The sequence below is a fragment of the Hippocampus bargibanti genome, linkage group LG07 (genome assembly GCF_051943395.1).
Source record: "Hippocampus bargibanti isolate YZ-2025 linkage group LG07, ASM5194339v1, whole genome shotgun sequence".
NCBI lineage: Eukaryota > Metazoa > Chordata > Actinopteri > Syngnathiformes > Syngnathidae > Hippocampus > Hippocampus bargibanti.
The window spans coordinates 756,939-776,073 of NC_142740.1; the positions used below are offsets into that span (position 1 = coordinate 756,939).

Below are 19,135 nucleotides of genomic sequence, written 5' to 3' on the forward strand. Positions count from 1 at the left end.
ATATTCGCAGTGGCATATCATTGCATTTTTTGTGAAGTACGTAATCATTTTTTGTAAGATTTTCCAAGCTATGCAGTTTATGAGGACGTATGACGTTTCCCTCCATGCTGGTTCTTGAAATTTCCGAATACAACAACGAGAAACGGGGGGTAAAATTGATTGACGTTTACACTCTTTTTGCTAACACTACAGTTTATAAAGGCGAGTAAGTTGTATTTCTATAACTCATAGAAGTGGTACAATATATATTCTCCTCCATAACTGCCAAGTTTCAAGCAAAAAGAAGCACTAGCATATACATTTCTAGAGCTCGCAATTTTCTTTCCTAGTATTCAGTGACAGCCATTTTGGATTTCTGACGATAATCTGCCTGCATTCGATCGTTGATATTTACTCATTTATATTTTTAATCTTTTCTGTTATCACTCGTTATAATCTGCCAAAAATTAAGAAAGTTATGATAGTTTAAACTGTTGTAAAGAACTGTCACAGATTTTTTTAACCTTGTAATTACAGGCAGAAAATCAAAACAGTTCCCCAATCTCAGTATTATGGGGATGAATAAATATTGAAAAATTTTGTCTCATCCCTACTAATATAAACAAATACTACAGTGTCGCCTTCAATTTTCAACAGTTCCCCAATCTCAGTATTATGGGGGAAACAAAACACCTTTTAAGTTACTGTGATTTCATGTAAAACAAATGGGACGGGGGCTTTATTTCATGTTTTATTGTAGGCGACTACTGTATATTTAACGTTTTCACTATCCTGCGAATAGGTTATTAGCTTCGCATTGACAAAAACAAAAGATCAAAAGGGGCAGGGACGTTATCGCCAGAATGTATTTTTAAATGTCATTGTTATTTTTGGGCAAATAACTATCGACCTAATTTGCCCCCCTTTTGCTAATTTTCCATTTAGTCGTCATTTGAGGACGTATTTCGTCGTTTTTTTTAGCTTGCATCGTTAGCATGTAGCGCCCCTTTCGCATGAATGTAAATGTATTTTTGGTGCTCTGCCGCCTCCTGCAGGCGCGGCGTGGTATTGTCGCGTAGATGGTAAAATGACTGCCGGCGGAGTGAATGATCTGCAGCTGAGGTGACAACAGCAGCTGGGGCAGCACGAGCGTTTATTGCAGCATGAGCTCTCGGTTGTAGCGAAGCGGTGGTGGTTGTGGTGGTGGTGAGGAGCGAGCAAATGGAGGAGGAAGGCGACGGTGGCAGGGTGGCCGCAGCGGTGTGCGCCGGCGGTTTGATCCCGTTGCACGAGTACGAGCGGCGGTACTACTCGGCTCTGCACGGGCTGTGTCAGGCGGATCCTTCCGGGAAGCAGTTGTCTTCATCCAAGGTGGCAGAACTCTTCAAGGCGTCCCAGTTGCCTCCTGACGTGCTGCACAAGGTGGGTGTTGAGAGGGGGTCCTGTGGGGTTCGAGCTGGGGCACACCTTGGTACTGTCTTCCCCAAAACTGCTAGCTGAAGCACGACGTTTAGCATTTGAAAGAACTCATAACATCTTAGAATAAAACCAAACGGGGTAGTTGTGTAGACTACATTTTATCTTGTGTAATAGTTCAGACAGTTTTTACACGAATTACCGAACCACCAACCAAAAAATAAATTTGTAGTACTCTTACTACTAAAAATCCTCTTCTCCAACATAATAATACTACATTTCACTTATTAGCGCCTTTCAAAACTCTCAAGATCACTTTACAGTCACAGGAGAAGTTTTTTTCTGTGGGTGAGCAGTGGCAGCCACACGCGCCAGCGTTCACTCAACCCGGAAGTAATATTAAAGTACAGTAGTGTATTAAGCCCAAGTGTTTTGTCAAATGATGCAATGGGGAGTTTGCATACCACCACAGGGAGCCTGCCACTTGTACCATTTTTTTGTAAGCCAATTTTTAATCAATGTTTAAAAAAAAGAAAATTAAAAAAATCAAAAATATGTGTATTCATGGCACAGATGTGAGCCTTTTGTTAATGCTGAAATGTATCGCACACTGCTGTTAGGTAGCCTGCTAGCCATCATGTTTTGCTTCAAAAGAAAAAAAATAATCTAACATTTTATCCAAAAATCCCTTCAACAAATCCATCCTTGAACGCATGCTACGCTAAGTGAAGCTAGCAGCCGTCGTTTTGAGAGCTTGCCGCTGGGACTGATTTTTGCTGAGCCGTCAGAAATATAAAGAACAGATTTATGGCTTCATGGCGCCGTGGGTTTGTTATCGTCCTATTGTGTCTCGGTGTGCTCGAGTAGGAAGTTGAACACGTAGATTGTGCGGCTTCCTTCCTTGATTGACAGCAGGCTCTTTTGGCCTGGGGCAGGATGCGTGCTGGGTGTCATTATTTTGGAAATGTGCTTTTTGCCACTTCCATTTTCCATGAAAAGTGGTTGTGCGCCATCTCATATTTTTCTTGTTTTTAGTTTATTATATAGGTGTTTTGTTTGCTTTGTTGCGAATGTACTTCAGATGCTTCACAACATCCGCCAACCTCCATCACTTCACATGGTGTCCTTGCAATGAAAGACAAGTTATCTTTTATGTATGTTTATTTTTATTAAAGCGGCCACTCCATTCCATCAAGCCATCAACGACCATCACGAAGGTCAATAAAACCACTTTATTATACTGTACATTTTATTTCTTTAATTATAATACCATAGCACATTTATTATCCATAAAATAAGGTATATTTTGTGTAGTTTTAAGGCTTAGAAAAGTAGAAAATTATGTTTTATGGGGACCTGGGAACAGATTATTCTCATTTTAATGGTTTGCTATGGGAAATTAATGTTTGGGATACACACTTTTCACCTTACACACTCTGTCTGGGAACCAATTAAGTTCGTAAACCAAGGTAATACTGTATTCCTATTCCGTTGTCGGTGCTTCTCTTTGGAACTTTTTTTGTGCTTTCTACTGTCTTCATTTATTTTTATTGTATGAATTATTGTTGCAGTTTGTCAATCACTTTGTGTACGTTTATCTTTTTATGTGTTTTTATATTTATTTTTTTTCCTCTCCGCAGGTGACAGAAGTATGCGGTGCGAAAAGCGTGGGCTACTTTGGCAGCGCTCAGTTCTACGTCGCCCTCAAATTGCTCGCCGCCGCTCAGGCAGGCCTGGCGGTCAACCTGCAGAGCACAACGTCCAGTAAGTCTCCACAAGAGATCAAGAGATTATTTTCCACCTGACGGGATTGCGCTGTAATCTGGAGGCCGCGCAGGTCATGCGTGGGAAGAGCTCGTGTTGGCGGCCATTGTGTATGCCTGCTTTTGCTCAATTCAACATTTAAAGGACAACCGACGCCTCCCGGACAAGTTGTGTCCATAATTTTTAAAATGGCTTCAAATGACTTCTACTGACCTTATTTTAGATGCTATAAAACGTTTTTCTGATGTCAGTTAGGAAACAAAAAAATGGTTGTCCTTTAATGCAAAAAGCTATCCATACCATCAAGCCATCAACGACCATCACAAAGGTAAATAAAATGACTTTATTATACAGTACACATTATTTCTTTCATTACAATACCATACCATAGCACATTTATTATACATAAAATAAGGTATATTGTGTGCAGTTTTAAGGCTTATTTAGTTGAAAATTATGTTTTCTGGGGACCTGGGAACGGATTATTCTCATTTTAATGGATTCTTATGGGAAGTTAATGTTTGTAATACACACTTTTCGCCTTAGACACACTTTCTGAGAACCAATTGTTGTTTTTTTTCCCTCCAACTGTTCTAACAACGCATTTCGATTGCAGATCTACCTCTGCCCAGATTTGTGGGGATCACAACAGAACCGGAGATGAGATACGTCGCCAGTACGCCCGCCGGCATCGAGATCCAGTGCGACAGGAGCCGATGTTTGGAGCAGAAGGTCATGGAAATTTCACCGCAATTTTAACGTGATGTACTTTGTTTGATGTCAACCACATCGGAAATCACACTTCTTTTAAGGGTTTTATTTGTTGTTAGCCTAGCATAGCCGTCGATAGAGCGCCGCCGTTTGTCACGTGTTAGGTTACCATGTTGCGTATACTTTTTTTTAATTGAAAATTGATAAAAGCATAACCTGCACATGCACGGTAATCTGTTTGCATTTCCGCTTGTGTTAGCATTGTCTTTTAGCATTTCAAATAATGTATGGCCAACTGCCACTTTTATACGGGAATTGTAATCATTCATAAGGGCATCTCTTTATTTAGCTATCTAGCTGGCTACCTGGCTGTCTACCTAGCTATCTATCTATTAGACATGTATCTAGCTAGCTATCTCGCTGGCTATCTCTTAACTAACTATTAGCCAGCTAGATAGCTTTCTATTTATTTGAGTTATTCCGGGTTGGGTGAACGCTATTAGGTTATATATTAGGTTAGCATTTTATAATTTTAACGATTATGAACGGAATTACATATTTACCTTAATATAATAATAATACATTTCATTTGTAAGCGCCTTTCAAAACTCTCAAGGTCACTTTACAGTCACAGGAAAAAAAATTGTGGGTGAGCAGCGGCAGCCACATGCGCCAGCGTTCACTCAAGAAGGAAGTAACTCAAATAGATAGAAAGCCAGCTAGCCAATAAATAGCAAATACATAGCCAACAGATAGCTATATAGCTAATAGATAGCCAGCTAGATAGCTACATAGCTAATAGATAGCTAGCTATCTAGCTAGATAGCTAAAAGCTAGCCAATGAACATGAATGATGCTAACTGTTTAAAAAGTGGAATCGACTTTTCACCACGACATCGCTCGAGAACACGAAGCAACTTAGCCGTTTGACCGAGGCAGAGCGATTAAAAAAAAAAAAAAAAAAAAAAAAGGAGCCTGAGTGCTAATTTTTGTCCTCATATTTTTGTTTCATCTCCCGTTTGGAAAAGGAACCGCCGCTGCCGGGCAGCTCGCCGCCTTGTTCCCAGCCGGCCTACCACACCCACCAGTACAACGCGCCAAAGGAACCACAAATGGTCGAATCGCACATGGGTATGGCGTTGTTCTGACCAAAACCTTCACGCTTTGAGTCCGGATTACAGTGATACCTCGGTTTACGAACCCCTTGGCTTACGAACGTTAAATTTAAGAAAATTTGACCTTGGCATACAAACTATTTTTCGGGGTACACACAGAGCGCCACAATGAGTGATGTGTCGTTCGCGAACAAGCCCGTTCTCCAAACAAGAAAATGGCAGCCGACTTGTTTTTGTCCTCTATTCCCCGCCCCCAGTCTCCGGTTAAAGCCACATGATTGGTCAAGAACGCAGCAGTGAGGGGAGGTGGTTTAAACATTAAAGAAACAGGCAGACGACAGAGAGAGAGTGAGAAAATGGAGAGAAAACAGTGACATTTGAACTCGTTTCAACTTTGATAGTTCAAAAGCAGAGTATAGACTGCAAGGTTAAAATATCCCATCAATCAGGCTCCACAAATAACCCGCACAAGCCATCTGTACACTTGATGCAAAAAGCTATCAACCCAGCTAAACAGAACACAATTGATGAGGAACAAGGTAAAATGATGGCAGAGAAAGCACCTACAAGGGATCATTCCTCAAGATCGTGAAAGAAGAAGGCTCCGTTCCTCATTAAGTGTTTAATGCTGATGAAACCGACCACTCCATTCCATCAAGCCATCGACCATCACAAAGGTCAATAAAACACCTTTATTATACAGTACAGTTTGTTTCCTTAATTATAATACCATAGTACATTTATTATACATAAAATAAGGTATATTGTTTGTAGTTTTAAGGCTTGAAAATTAGAAAGTAGAAAGAAAATGATGTTTTATGGGGACCTGGGAACGAATTATTCTCATTTTAATGGTTTCCTATGGGAAATTATTTTTTGGGATACACACTTTTCGCCTTACACACCGTCTGTGAACCAATTAAGTTCGTAAGCCAATGTATCACTGTAGTCTGGAGTCTCCATTTATCCTCCCAATGTCGACTGTAGAGAAAGGCGACCGGCAAGAATGTGACGATGACGACCCCTGGAGGATCACAGAGGAACAACGGGAGTATTACACCAATCAGTTTCAAAGTCTGCAGCCTGACCTGGGGGCATTAATTCTGGGTAGAACGACAACTCCCCACCCCCACAAATATACTTTCTATATATTAAAAATACAACATTACAACTTAAACGTCACCTTTTTTTCCCAGGTGCTGTTGCAAGGAACTTCTTCACAAAATCCAAACTTCCCATTCCGGAACTGTCCCACATTTGGCGAGTAATATTTTAACTCTCTTTACTTATTCTATTTCGGGAAATTCAATGCTACATTATTTGGACTTTGACTTGTTTTTTGCTTTTTGAAGCTAAACAACATCTCTCTATGACGCATGCTAACATGCTAAAATATCAGGCTCGTCTTTAGCTTTTTGAAGCTAAAAATAGTCCACTATTCTCTCTATGACGCATGCTAACATGCTAAAACAGAAAAAAAATCCATTTGATTTTTAAGCGCCTTTCAAAACTAGGCTCGTTTTTAGCTTTTGGTAGCTAAACATAAACTATGGTCTCTGTGCCCCATGCTAACATGCTAAAATACATTTCGCTTGTTTTTTTTTTAATCCTCTATCACAATAAAATAGACTAAACGAGATTTGAAACATGTCATCATCCCATTATAGCCACTTTTTCTTAATTTGCGGTAGTTGCGCTGGTAGCAAAATAAGTTGTCAGCCACACAGAACGAGCCGCTAAGTTTCCATTGTCATCATATTCTCAATGTTGTTTTGTTCTCTTTTCTGTTGAGTCTTCATTTTTATGCGACTCTTAAACTGAGACATCTTTCGGGAAACATTTTGGACAAAGTTATTTGGAAATTGTCTTGTTAGATTGGCTAAATTTATTAGCTTGTTTTGTCAAAAGCAGTGCTTCTCAAAATGCTCCCCCAAGTGGTCTCCCAACATATAGTTTGTTTTATATGTTTTTTTTTTCCTCACCCCCCAAAAAATACATAATTAAAAACGAATTCTTTTTCAAACTGTCGTTCCTCTCTGGGAGTTGAGCGACGTGGACCGGGATGGCGCTTTAACCTTCCCGGAGTTCTGCGCCGCCTTCCACTTGATTGTGGCTCGCAAAAATGGCTTCCCGCTTCCCGAAAGCCTTCCCGTCGGCCTGCATCCCAAATTCGGACCGGCGCATGAGGACGGGCCCTCTCAAGTATTTCAACACAAGTTTAACCTTATGTGTATCAAACACAAACACATGCTTTAGATATGTCCGTTTAGCATGTTGCTAACCAACAATGCAAAATGCTATTGACGGGCTTATTCTTAGCATCTGCTTGGCGATGTGAACTATAATTGATTTGAATATTTTTTTTCTCAGCGTGCACAGACAATCAAAGTCTTTGACAATGGTGGAACAAGAGTTCGTACGAAGGTAGATCCTAGCTATCCAGCTATATAGCGAGCTATCTTGCTGGCTAGCTATTTGCTATCTAGCTCCCTGGCCGGCTATCTACCCATTTATCTGTTAGCGATATAGCTATCTAGCTGGCTGTCTAGCTGGCTATCTATTAGCTATCTATTGGCTAGCTAGCTAGCTTTCTATCTATTTGAGTAACTTCCGGGTTGAGTGAACACTGGCGCGTGTGGCTGCCGCTGCTCACCCACAGAAAAATTTAACATGTGACTGTAAAGTGACCTTGAGAGTTTTGAAAGGCGTTTAGAAATGAAATGTATTATTATTATTATTATTATTATTATTGTTATTATTATTATGCGGACAATGCTGCATTTTAAAAAATCCAGTGCAGTATAAAAATGCTAACACTAATCAAAACGAATCTAACCCTCTTTTGATTTAAAAATTATATTTAATATAAAACATCTACAAAAGGCGATCAAACGAACCAAATTGTCAAAAGCAGAAGTCTAAAGGAAATGAAATGGAATTATAATAATGACAAATTTATGCTAATTGTCATATGTCGGTTTTAGGATCAGAGCGCCAACTTGGCAACAAGTGTGGCCAAGACCAAACAAGATTGCCAAGAAGCCTTCAAAAAACAAGGTGTGTTCAAGAATTATTTATTTTAAAATAAGCACCATTCAGAAAAAAAATGGTGTCTGGTGTCAATTTATGATTCATTTTTGCCGAATAATTTTGTTGATTTTGGTCTTCCCGCAGAAAGCGCTTTGAGGGGCGTCGAGACATTAAAAGAAGGAACCGCTCTGCAATGTTCCACTTTTTCCCACAGGCCAGGTAGGACAAATACATAACTCGTCATAAAATATAATGGACGGTTTTTCGTCTCTATGTACCCTGCGATTGGTTGCCGACCGGTTCAGGGTGCTCCCTGCCTACTGCCCGAAGACAGCTGGGATAGGCTCCAGCAACCCGATTGAGAATAAAGCGGGTCACAAAATGGCTGGATGAATGTATTATTAAATATTAACATACATATTAACTCGCTCACTGGCAGACGATGTGCAAAATTGTGTCCCCTCCAGTGCCAGGGTTTTTATCATTTTCACTCAAATTGCAGGACACACAGAATATTGACATTTTAGGACTATGTAAACATTCAATATAGCGGAAGAAAGCTTAGAATCTCTTTTTTCATTGGAAAAAAATAGTTAATTCCTAAGTTATAGGGGTCTGGAGTTATCTGAGCTTGAAATGGGGGGTGGCAGTACAAAATACAATACAATACATATTAGCTGGCTATCTACTTGCTATCTAGCTAGCTAGCTATCTATTCGTTAACCATTTGATATATGTTAGCTAGCTGGCTACCTAGCTTGCTATTTATTAGCTATCTGACTGGCTAGCTATGTAGCTGGCAATCTATTAGCTAGATGGCTATCTAGCTAGTTAGCTAACTGTCTATCTGGCTATTAGCTATCTGTTAGCTAGATAGCTTTCTATCTATAGGAGTTACTTCCGGGTTGAGTGAACACTGGCGCGTGTGGCTGCCGCTGCTCACGCGCAAAAATAAAAAATAAGAAAATATCCTGAGACTGTAAAGTGTCCTTGATAGTTTTGAAAGGCGCTTAGAAAGGAAATTTATTATTATTATTAAAATTATTGAAATGACATCATGGACAAAACGTGATGAGATGCTGATTTTGTTGTTGTTTCTGTGCTGCGCCTCCCGACAGAGTCGTCATTTCAGGATCTCGACCCGCAAAGCAACACGAAAACCCGTCCGAGGTTTGGATGGCCATGGCGGGCGAATGGCGGGCGAAATGGGGGCGAATGGCGGGCGAACGGGCCCAACTTGTGGCGCATGTTGTGCAGGTCGTACTCCAGCACGTCCATTGACGCCACCATGAGGAAGGCAGAGGAGCCTCCCGCGCCGCCGCCGCGACCCCAGAAGAAAAGCCACTCGCGAGCTTCCTCGCTGGACCTCAACAAGCTCTTCCAGCAGGGGGCGCCAGGTGACTTTTCACAACTGACCGATCATGATGAGGATGATGAGGATGATGAGGATGAGGATGATGATGATGATGACAGTTCCGGTGGTACTGAACGAGTTTGTTTTTGTGGATTTTGGAAGGGACAAAGAGTGGCTGGTTGCTCCCTCCTCCAGCGCTGCCTCCCAGACCGTGCGCCTTGCAGGTTTGATTCCACTCTTTTGATTGACAGGGTGAATTCATTCCTTGAGTTTCCACCTTTAAAATGCTCAACAAAACACAAACTCGAAAATTTTGCTTTTGATATGTATACATATTATACATATCTAGCTATCAATATGTTTAGATAGGTACTTGGCTTGCTAGCTATGGAGCCCGCTAGTTCTTTACCTTGTTATTTAGCTTGCTAGCTATCTACCTAGCTATCTATCTAGCTATCAATTTGTTTAGCTAGGTGCTTAGCTCGCTAGCTCTTTACCTCACTATTTAACTTGCTATCTAGCTAGCTATCTAGCTATGTATCTACCTATCAATATGTTTAGCTAGGTACTTGGCATGCTAGCTATGGAACTCACTAGTTCTTTACCTCGCTATTTAGCTCACTATCTAGCTAGCCAGCTATCTAGCCATTAATATGTTTCGCTAGGTACTTAGCTCGCTAGCTCTTTACCTCGCTATTTAGCTCGTGACGCCACACTATCTAGCCATCTAGCTATCTATCTAGCTATCAATATGTTTAGCTCTGTCCTATCTTGCTAGCTCTTTACCTCACTGTCTGTCTATCCATCTATCATTCATGCATCCATCATTTTTTGTAGGTGGTCTGTTGTCGTCTTCAATACCTGTTGAGTTTTGTGTCTTTGTGGTCTCAGGTTCCTGCAACCAAAGTACAGCAGCTCAACTTTGCAGACTTCAGTCACTTCAGTAAAGAGGTGAGCGGACATGGGATGTCTCTTGAAGGCGTTCAACCATCAGAACATCAGAACAATTCAGGGAATTTCTCTCCGACAATAGTTGGCGCTATAACTACTCAGCCAATCATCATCCGCATCAGAGAAAAAAGGTCTTTGTTAACAATACAGTGATACCTCGTCAAGAAGGCTACGTTCCTCATCGTGTTTCATGCTGAAGAAAGCGGCCACTCCATTCCATCAAGCCATCAATGACCATCACAAAGGTCAATAAAACCACTTTATTATACAGTACAGTTTGTTTCTTTAATTCTAATACGATAGCACATTTGTCATACATAAAATATGGTATATTTTGTGTAGTTTTACGGTTTGGAAAATAAAAAAGTAGAAAATGATGTTTTATGGGGACCCGGGAACGGATTATACTCATTTTAATGGTTACTTATGGAAAATTAATTTTTGGGATACACACTTTTCACCTTACACACTCTGTCTGGGAACCAATTAAGTTCGTAAGCCAAAGTATAACTATACATAAACTCCCCGAAATTCAACCGAACAGCTTGACACCCCACCCCCAAGTTAATTTTTCCTTCATAGCGTTGACAGGTTACCCGACCCGGAGGACGTGATTGATTATCCGTCTCTGCTTTGTATCCCACTCGTGGCACGTGTCGCTTTCCCCGCTGCGCAGCCAGACAGGCCTCGATGCTCGTACTACCCCCCCCCACCACCACCTCCCCTCCGTGCGCAACAAAATGTCTCCCCGAGTCATAAATGAAGTCATTGGGCTTTTGTGGAATCTGAGCCGGCATCGCACAGTCGATGAGCAACAGCGCTGCTGCTTCGCCGGTTCTTTTTATTTCCCTTCATTAAAAAGCCAGCGGGCTGGACTGTCCCGAATCGGCTAAGTAAGAGCTTGTAAGTGCGCCCGTGTGTGTGTGTGTGTGTGTGTGTGTGTGTGTGTGTGTGTGTGTGTGTGTGTGTGTGTGTGTGTGTGTGTGTGTGTGTGTGTGTGTGTGTGTGTGTGTGTGTGTGTGTGTGTGTGTGTGTGTGTGTGTGTGTGTGTGTGTGTGTGTGTGTGTGTGTGTGTGTGTGTGCGCGCGCGCGTGTGTGTGACTAGTCTTGTGAGGACCGTTAAGATTTTATACCATACATAGTGAGGACCTTCAAATGGAACACTAGTTCTTCTCTGAACTTATCAGCAACGGTGGTCCTCACTCTATCTGGAGTTATCTGGACCTCACAAAACCACTGAAACAGGAATGTGTGTGTGTATGAGTCTTGTGAGGACCACTAAAATTTTATACCATATGTAGTGATGACATTTTTGACAAGTAAAGTGACCTTTTGGCTGGTCCTCACAAGTGTTTCATTCTAAAGGCATCTAGAGTACACAGATGCTAAATATGCATCTGTTAAAGTTTTCCGAGAGGTCCTCACAAATTCACCTAAAATGATTTTTGGTGTGTATTTTCATTTCACTTGGATAGACACACTTCTTACCCACTGTGTGTGTTTGTTTGTGAGTGTGTGTGTGTGTGTGTGTGTGTGTGTGTTTCATATTTGTGTGTTTTCATATTTCTTTCCATCAGTTATTTTCCTTTTTTTAACATATTTGTTTTTATTTTTTTGTGCCTTATTTCAATGTAATTTTTCATCTGTTTTTTTTCAGATGTCCTTCCGTCAGCTTTTTTTTTTGAGTACTTTATTTCAATGTCATTTTTTTCTCCAGTCAATTTTCACCTGTTTTATTTCCATTTTCCCACCTTCAATTTTTTGCCTTTTAAACACATTTGTTTTTTTTTTTTAATTAATTTGGTGCCTTATTTTTTGGTGCCTATTTAAATGTTTTTTTATTATTAAAAAAGTAAAAATAATAATAATAATAATAATGATTATGTTTCCCAAACTGCTCTTCATCTTCTACTCAAAAGCTGTGCTGGTTGCAACTCCAAAGTGAGTTTTTACGGCTTGGACTTCAACATACTTTTCCCTCAACTGCAAGCGGGCCTGTTTAAGCCATCAGAGTCACCGAGAAGCACTCGAAGCGTGACGCCGCATTGAGGTCAGCTAACTCCTCGGCGCGAGTGTCTTCCATCCACCCGATCGCACACGGGCGAGACGGAAACGTTAGCCCACTTCATCTCGCCAGAGCTAATCTTGCGATTTCGACCCCCTCGATAAGAAATTAGCGCGTAAGGTTGAGCGGAAGCACTTTGCGGGCTCATCGGCTGAGAATAAAGAGCTTTAAAGGTGCAGATGAGGATCTTTTTCATCCTATTCAGCGCGACGGCGGGAGATCTTCAGCCCAAAGATCTGCCCAAATTGTACAGGCTTTTTATTTTGAAAGCGCTTTCTCATCTGTCATCCCATTTTCTTAAACGCCCGCCCTTCCTTATTAAGCTTTGCGGATGAGCCGGAGTCGACTCAGGCTGTGACATCATACAAACTCCAGGGCGGCAGCGCTCTTGGAGAAAAAAGAAGAAGAAGAAAGAAAAACACCCTGTCATTTGAGCGAGGAAGTGCCATTGAGTCTGCAAGACAAACAAGTTCAAATTATAATTTGAGCTTGTTTGCCTCAAAAGATTTTTTTTTGTGCTTGTATTGACTTTTTTTCTTGGTGTATTTTTGGCAGTATTTCAGACTGTCAGGTTTGTTTCTTTTTAAAGTGAATTTTGCCATCATTTTTTTAGGGCTAATGTCTGACAAGGTTTACATTTTTTTCCCCATCTTACAAGTACAAAATTTGAAAGAAAAAAAAATTGACCTATTTTTCTTTTATTTTAGTCTACCATAAATAAACAAACAAATACATGTAACTAAATAAATACACAAATAAAATACATAAAAAATACCATTAAAAATTAAATTAAATCAAAAATATTTTTAAAATAAAATAATTTAAAATAAAATAAGTTAAGATAATTTAAAATATAATATTTTAAAACAATTTTAACTAATTTTAAGTAATGTAAAATAATTTACGATAATTTAAAATAAAACAAAAATAATTTAAAATAGTTAAATATAATAATTAAATAATAATAATAGTTAAAATATTACGTATTAAGTATAAAATAGCTACCATTAAATATTACATAAAATAAAATAAATAAATACTGTCGTTTGGCCGCAGCAGTCGCTCACTTTTTGTTTGATGGACCCGCTTCTTATTTTTTGTGCGTAATATGAAAATATCTGCCATCAACATCATTCAAATTTCAAATTGCTGCTGTGGACTGCAAATGTCCCCATTGTGGGACGATTAAAGGCTTTCTGATTCAACCAAATGCTTCATCTTTTTTGTTCTTTATTTTTTTCCCTTTTTGGATTGTATTTTCCAGAAGGAAAGCAGTGTGAAAGCAGAAGAACGCTACCTATGTCCACGATATAACCAAAGTACCGAGGACTTATCCGATGCTTCCCAACAGGTTGAAAAAAATAAGTCAGAAGTCGACTTTGCGTGTCATGTGATATTATGATTATTATGATTATTTCTTAATTCTCGCCACGACATGTCTTGTGTGCCTTTTGCAGGAACTGAATCACAATCAAGCTCTGCAGAAGCCGGTCCGAAGGAAATCCCCGACGGGTACTTTTCTCAAATCCACTGCAAAGTGAGTCAGTATCAATTTCATGATGCGAAGAGTTCTTAAATGCTGACAAAAGAGGAGTTTTTAATCAGACATGCAAATATTTAAAAGGATATATGACAGATATCGGCTCGAAATTTTAAATGTCAAATTTGTCAAATTTTATTTTTCTTCCCCCCTCACAAATTTACACTTCACGGTCAAGCCGCATGTGTTTAGATTGTATTTTACTGTACCTTATTGTAGTGTATTTTGTTTTATTGTATTTATTTTGGATTGGATTGGATATGCCTTTATTAGTCTCACAGTGGAGAAATTTACATTTCACAGCAGCAAAGTGATGAAAGGAATGAAAGTAGAAAAACGAAATACATGAGCTGCTGGAAAGGCAGCCACTCTCGCGGCGCCGTCTTGAAGTCAAAAGAACAAAAAAAAACTAAATAACAATTTTTTTTTAATTTATTTTTTTAAATTTAATTAATTTTAATAAGTGTATTTATTTTATGTATTTTGTTTATTTTATTGTATTTGTTTATTTTTTTAATATATTTATGTATTTATTTAATTTTATTTTACTATTGTTTGTAATTGTATTTCATTATTTTTTATTAATTTTAATAAGTGTATTTATTTTATGTATTTTTTTATTGTATTTTTTGATTATTTCTTTATATATTTATGTATTTCCTTGATTTTATTTTACTATTCTTTTAATTTTTTTATTTTAATAAGTGTATTTATTTCATGTATTTTGTTTATTTTATTGTATTTTGGATTTTCTTTATATATTTATGTATTTTTTTAATTGTTTTTTACTAATTTTTAACTGTTATTTTATTTTTTTTAAATATATTTATGTATTTCTTTAATTGTTTTTTTAATATTTGTTTACATTTATTTTATTATTTTTTATAAATGTTATTAATTTTAATAAGTGTATTTATTTTATGTATTTTATTATTTCTATTGTATTTTTTTATATTGAATTTTTCGTTTTCAAATTATTGAACAATTGAATGCGTTAAAAAATGGTGGTGGATTTTGATGGTCACTTTATGAGTCGCCGCAGCTATTTGGTTTTTTTCGGACATTCTCCAACTAACTGCAAATCCCACTCAGTATCCGCCACTCCTCTCGCCGTCAGCACACCGTTTTGATTTTATTTATTATCTTAAAGCCTCACCCCGCTCGAAAGCAGCCGCTAGCAAACAAATGCAGATTGTGCACATGTTGGCTTTGTTGTTTGGACCCGTACGAGGCTAAGTGAATTTTCCGTATGCGTCCCAGAACGCCGTCCCGGCAGAAGAAGGCGATCCAGATGGCAATCCGCAAAAACAAGGAAGCTAACGCCGTGTTGATGCGACTCAACAGCGAACTCCAGCAGCAGCTCAAGGTAGGCCGACATTCAGGAAGTCCGTCTGACGCTTCGTCAAGTCGGTGTCACTCAAAAGGCGCTCGCAGTAGCCGCTACGCTAACGCTAGCCTGAGGTCGACGCCGGTCCGAGATAACAATTTACCTCAAAAATGATACTCGAGTATCGTTACATGTAATCAATCATTTTGTTACTTCATCAATTTTTTTTTTGACGTTAGCTAATGCGCAGACACAGTAATCGCTTGTTTTTCCATGGGGGGGGGGGGGGGTTATATTCCAAAAATATTTATATAATAAACAATAACAATTCATTATATATAATAATAAATAATTCATGAAGAGAGTTTTATAATTGAAAAAAATTCTGATTTAATTCAGTGGTGTGGTTAAATGTTGTTCGAAAAGCTAAAGTTAGCTAGCGCGTGTTAGCACCTGATATGCGAATAAAGACGACGAACCCTAACAACTTGATTTTATTTTTAATATCATTATTTAATCAGTTTATTTAATCAACAACAAAATAATAATAATAATAATTTAAAGCACAGCATCTACTGACCTGAGCGCCGCCATTTTTTTGCGCCATTTCAATGTCGCCATTTTATTTGAACCTAAGCTAAAGTTAGCTAGCACATGTTAGCACCTGCCATCCGCATAAAGACGACACACCCAAAGAACTTGATTTTATTTTTAATATCCATACCTTGTTTATCCTCTTTACCTAAATCTATAAAATAAAAATAGTCCCAATAGTACAAATAGTAAAAATCGTAAAAATAATAAAAATCAATGAAAAAAATACAAATACACAAATAAAAATACAAACACTTTAAAGCGCAGCATCTACCCACCACCTTAGCGCCGCCATTTTTTGCGCCATTTTATTAGTTAGCTAGCACAAGTTAGCTCCTATCATCTGAATATAGACGACACACCCAAAAAACTTGATTTTATTTTTAATATCCATATCTCGTTTATCTTATCCCTCTTTACCTAAATATTCATCAAGAACCACAAAAATAATTTAAAGCACAGCTTATACTTACCTTAGCGGTGCCATTTTTTTGCACCATTTCACTGTCGCCATTTTATTTTGTCCCTACCAAATGTGCATATAATAAGCGAAACTTTCAGTATGGTTAGCTGGTATTAAATTCCAAGATGCCATTTTATCGGCACACCTGTCAACATGTCCGCCATTCTTCTTGTAAACGATCCAGCGGTGGTGAAAAGCTCTCATGGCGTTTGATTGGCGCGTCGACGTCGAAAAGGAATGACAGTCGTGAGGTCATCATCTCCCGCCGCGTTCCCGCAAGGCTTGTTTGGAATTGGAGAGAAAAGCAAGTGCGCGTCTTTATATAGAGACGTGCAAAATGCCACAACGGCCCCGACGGCATTCTCAACTGTCCGCTCGAAAATCCCACACGGCTCACGTTCCAAATGCAACAAATAGCGGATTGGAAACGAGAGCTTCTGCCAAGGCTTTGCCACTGTTTTTTTTTTTTTTTATGTGCGCGTGAGCAGCGGCAGCCACACGCGCCAGCGTTCACTCAACCCGGAATAACTCAAATAGATAGAAAGTTAGGTTGCTGGCTAATGGATAACGAATAGAGAGCTAGCGAGGCAGATAGCTAATAGATAGCACAATAGATAGCAAATAAATAGCTAGTTAGCAAATTGATATGAAAAAGACATGTAGCAAGGTAGCCAGCTAGATAGCGAGATTAGCTAGCCAATAAATAACTAATAGATAGCTAGTTAATAGATAGCAAATAGATAGCCAGCTAGCTACCCAGCTTCAGCTGTTGTTAATGCGCTATGTAAAACAATATATTTCTATTGCATTGTATTTTGGACAGCCGCCCTCATTTCAGGCTAAGATAACTCACATATAACTTAGGAATTAACTCTTTTTTTTCTTTTCTTTTTTTTTGAAGAAGAACGTATAAGGTTTCTAACGCTGTATTGGACGTTTATGTTGTCTGAAAACTCAAGATGTAATACATGTCATTTCTAAGTGCCTTTCAAAACTCTAAAGGTCGCTTTACAGTCACAGGATATGTTTTTCTGTGGGTGAGCAGCGGCAGCCACACATGCCCGCGTTCATTCAACCCGGAAGTAACTCGAATAGATAGAAAGCTAGCTAGCTAGCTAGCTACCTAATACATAGCGAATAGCTAGATAGAGAGCTAGGCAGCCACATGGCTATGAGCTAGCTAGCTAGTCGCTTCGATATCTAGCTTGCTAGCTAGACAGCAGACAAAATGATATTATTATTATTATTATTATTATTATTCTCAGAGGTCATGTGATGCCTCCTTCCTTTTGGCCCGCAGGTGGTTCACCACCACAGGGTCACCTTGGAGACCCAACTGGACCAACTTCGTCCTGTGGCGTCCACGGCAACCGGCAGCTAGTTGAGAAAAAAAAAAAAAAAATCGGAAAAAAAAAAAAACACCTGTGAGAAGCGCTACTATTATTTTTTTTTATTTTTTTTTTGCTGTGTGTATTCTCACCCATCCGATTCCTGAAAAAAAATTACGATTCCAGTTGATCGACGGTTTTCTTGTTTGAAAATCTACGAAAAAAACACTAGCGAAATATTCCAGTTTAGGTTAGCGCGTTGAAGCTAGCATCTTTAGCGGCTAAATCAAAAATGTTGCGGAAAAATCATTAGTTGTCTTGCAAATTGAACTCTTCAAGTGTCATTTTTGTGTTTGCTTCCACATTTCGTCGCTTCAAATTTTCGGATTCGAATCCGAACGAAAATAATGGACGCCCACCTCGAAAGGCTTGTAATAGCGTACAAGTGCCACATGATGGCACCAAAGGACTTTTGTTCCGATAAAGACAATCTTATGGTCTGACTACGTGAACATTTTATGGACATGTTTAGTCCCCAAAAAAAAAGCACATTTTTCAAAATTTTCTCAACAATGACAAAAAAAGCACAAACAAAATAGTTTCAGTTAGCGCACAAATATTTTATCGGACAAAAACGTTACAATGTGTTGAGTTTATACTCTTCATTTAGTTTCGCTTCATATCCAACGTCTTTTTGTTTATATCGACTGATTATTTCACTTGTATTTGCAAAACTACAAAATGGCACAACGAAACGATAAAAATGTCGCAAACTAGCACGAGACTCCGAAGTTATGACGGCAGACGTGCTATGCAAAAGAAAATCAGGTGGTGCTTTGTCGGACTCTTCTTATCGTGTCTTCTCACGTGATCTCACTGTGATGTCATGGTGATGTCATAATTTGTACAACTGAAGACTGGAATCAAATTGATGAATAAAGTTGCTTATTTTTCACACTTGTCATATTTTCGTTTTCATCCCAAAAGGTAAAATATTCTGCAACTTTGGAGACAACTTAGCTTTTATTTATTTAGTTATTTAGTTATTTGTTTATGAATTTATTCATGTATTTATTCATTTGTGATTTTTTTATTTTTAAAATTATTCATTTATTTATTTTAAATGTATTTATTTATTTGTGAATTTATTTATTTTAATTATTCATGTATTTATTTAAAATGTTTTTATTTATTTATTTTAAATGTATTTATAATTTATCATTAATCATTTATTTATTTTTGCTCGAACAAATTTTGTACATGCCTGCCTTTCTTTTTTGGAGGGGGCTTTTCGACCTCAAATAGATCAAGTTAGCTAGCTAACTAATAGATAACTAATAGCTATCTAGCTAGTTAGACAGCTAATAGATAGCTAGCTAGGTAGCCAGCAACGCTGACCCTGTTCGACCGGGAATAACTCAAATAGATCAAGTTAGCTATCTAGCTAATAGATAACTAATAGCTGGCTAGCTAGTTAGACAGCTAATAGATAGCAAAT

General features: G+C 38.5%; 1 protein-coding gene across 1 annotated transcript; it reads left to right on the plus strand.

The window, feature by feature from the left end:
- The first annotated feature begins 1,097 nt into the window (after positions 1–1,097).
- On the plus strand, positions 1,098–18,594 carry reps2 (RALBP1 associated Eps domain containing 2). The gene is made up of 18 exons (XM_089001649.1): positions 1,098–1,401; positions 3,036–3,159; positions 3,776–3,891; positions 4,899–5,001; positions 5,973–6,092; positions 6,182–6,249; positions 7,029–7,187; positions 7,356–7,409; positions 7,970–8,042; positions 8,160–8,234; positions 9,134–9,185; positions 9,273–9,412; positions 9,532–9,593; positions 10,261–10,320; positions 13,650–13,736; positions 13,843–13,922; positions 15,186–15,291; positions 17,610–18,594. Exons 1-18 carry the CDS (start codon positions 1,201–1,203, stop codon positions 17,688–17,690), a joined length of 1,761 nt encoding a protein of 586 aa, XP_088857775.1. The 5' UTR covers positions 1,098–1,200; the 3' UTR covers positions 17,691–18,594.
- The last annotated feature ends 541 nt before the right edge of the window (positions 18,595–19,135 follow it).

Bases quoted from the DNA above. Each gene is read 5' to 3' on its own strand.
- reps2 (XM_089001649.1), top strand. From the start codon at position 1,201: ATGGAGGAGGAAGGCGACGGTGGCAGGGTGGCCGCAGCGGTGTGCGCC. The intron at 5,002-5,972 runs GTATGGCGTTGT...TGTCGACTGTAG, and splicing joins AATGGTCGAATCGCACATGG to AGAAAGGCGACCGGCAAGAA. The intron at 8,043-8,159 runs GTGTGTTCAAGA...GTCTTCCCGCAG, and splicing joins AGAAGCCTTCAAAAAACAAG to AAAGCGCTTTGAGGGGCGTC.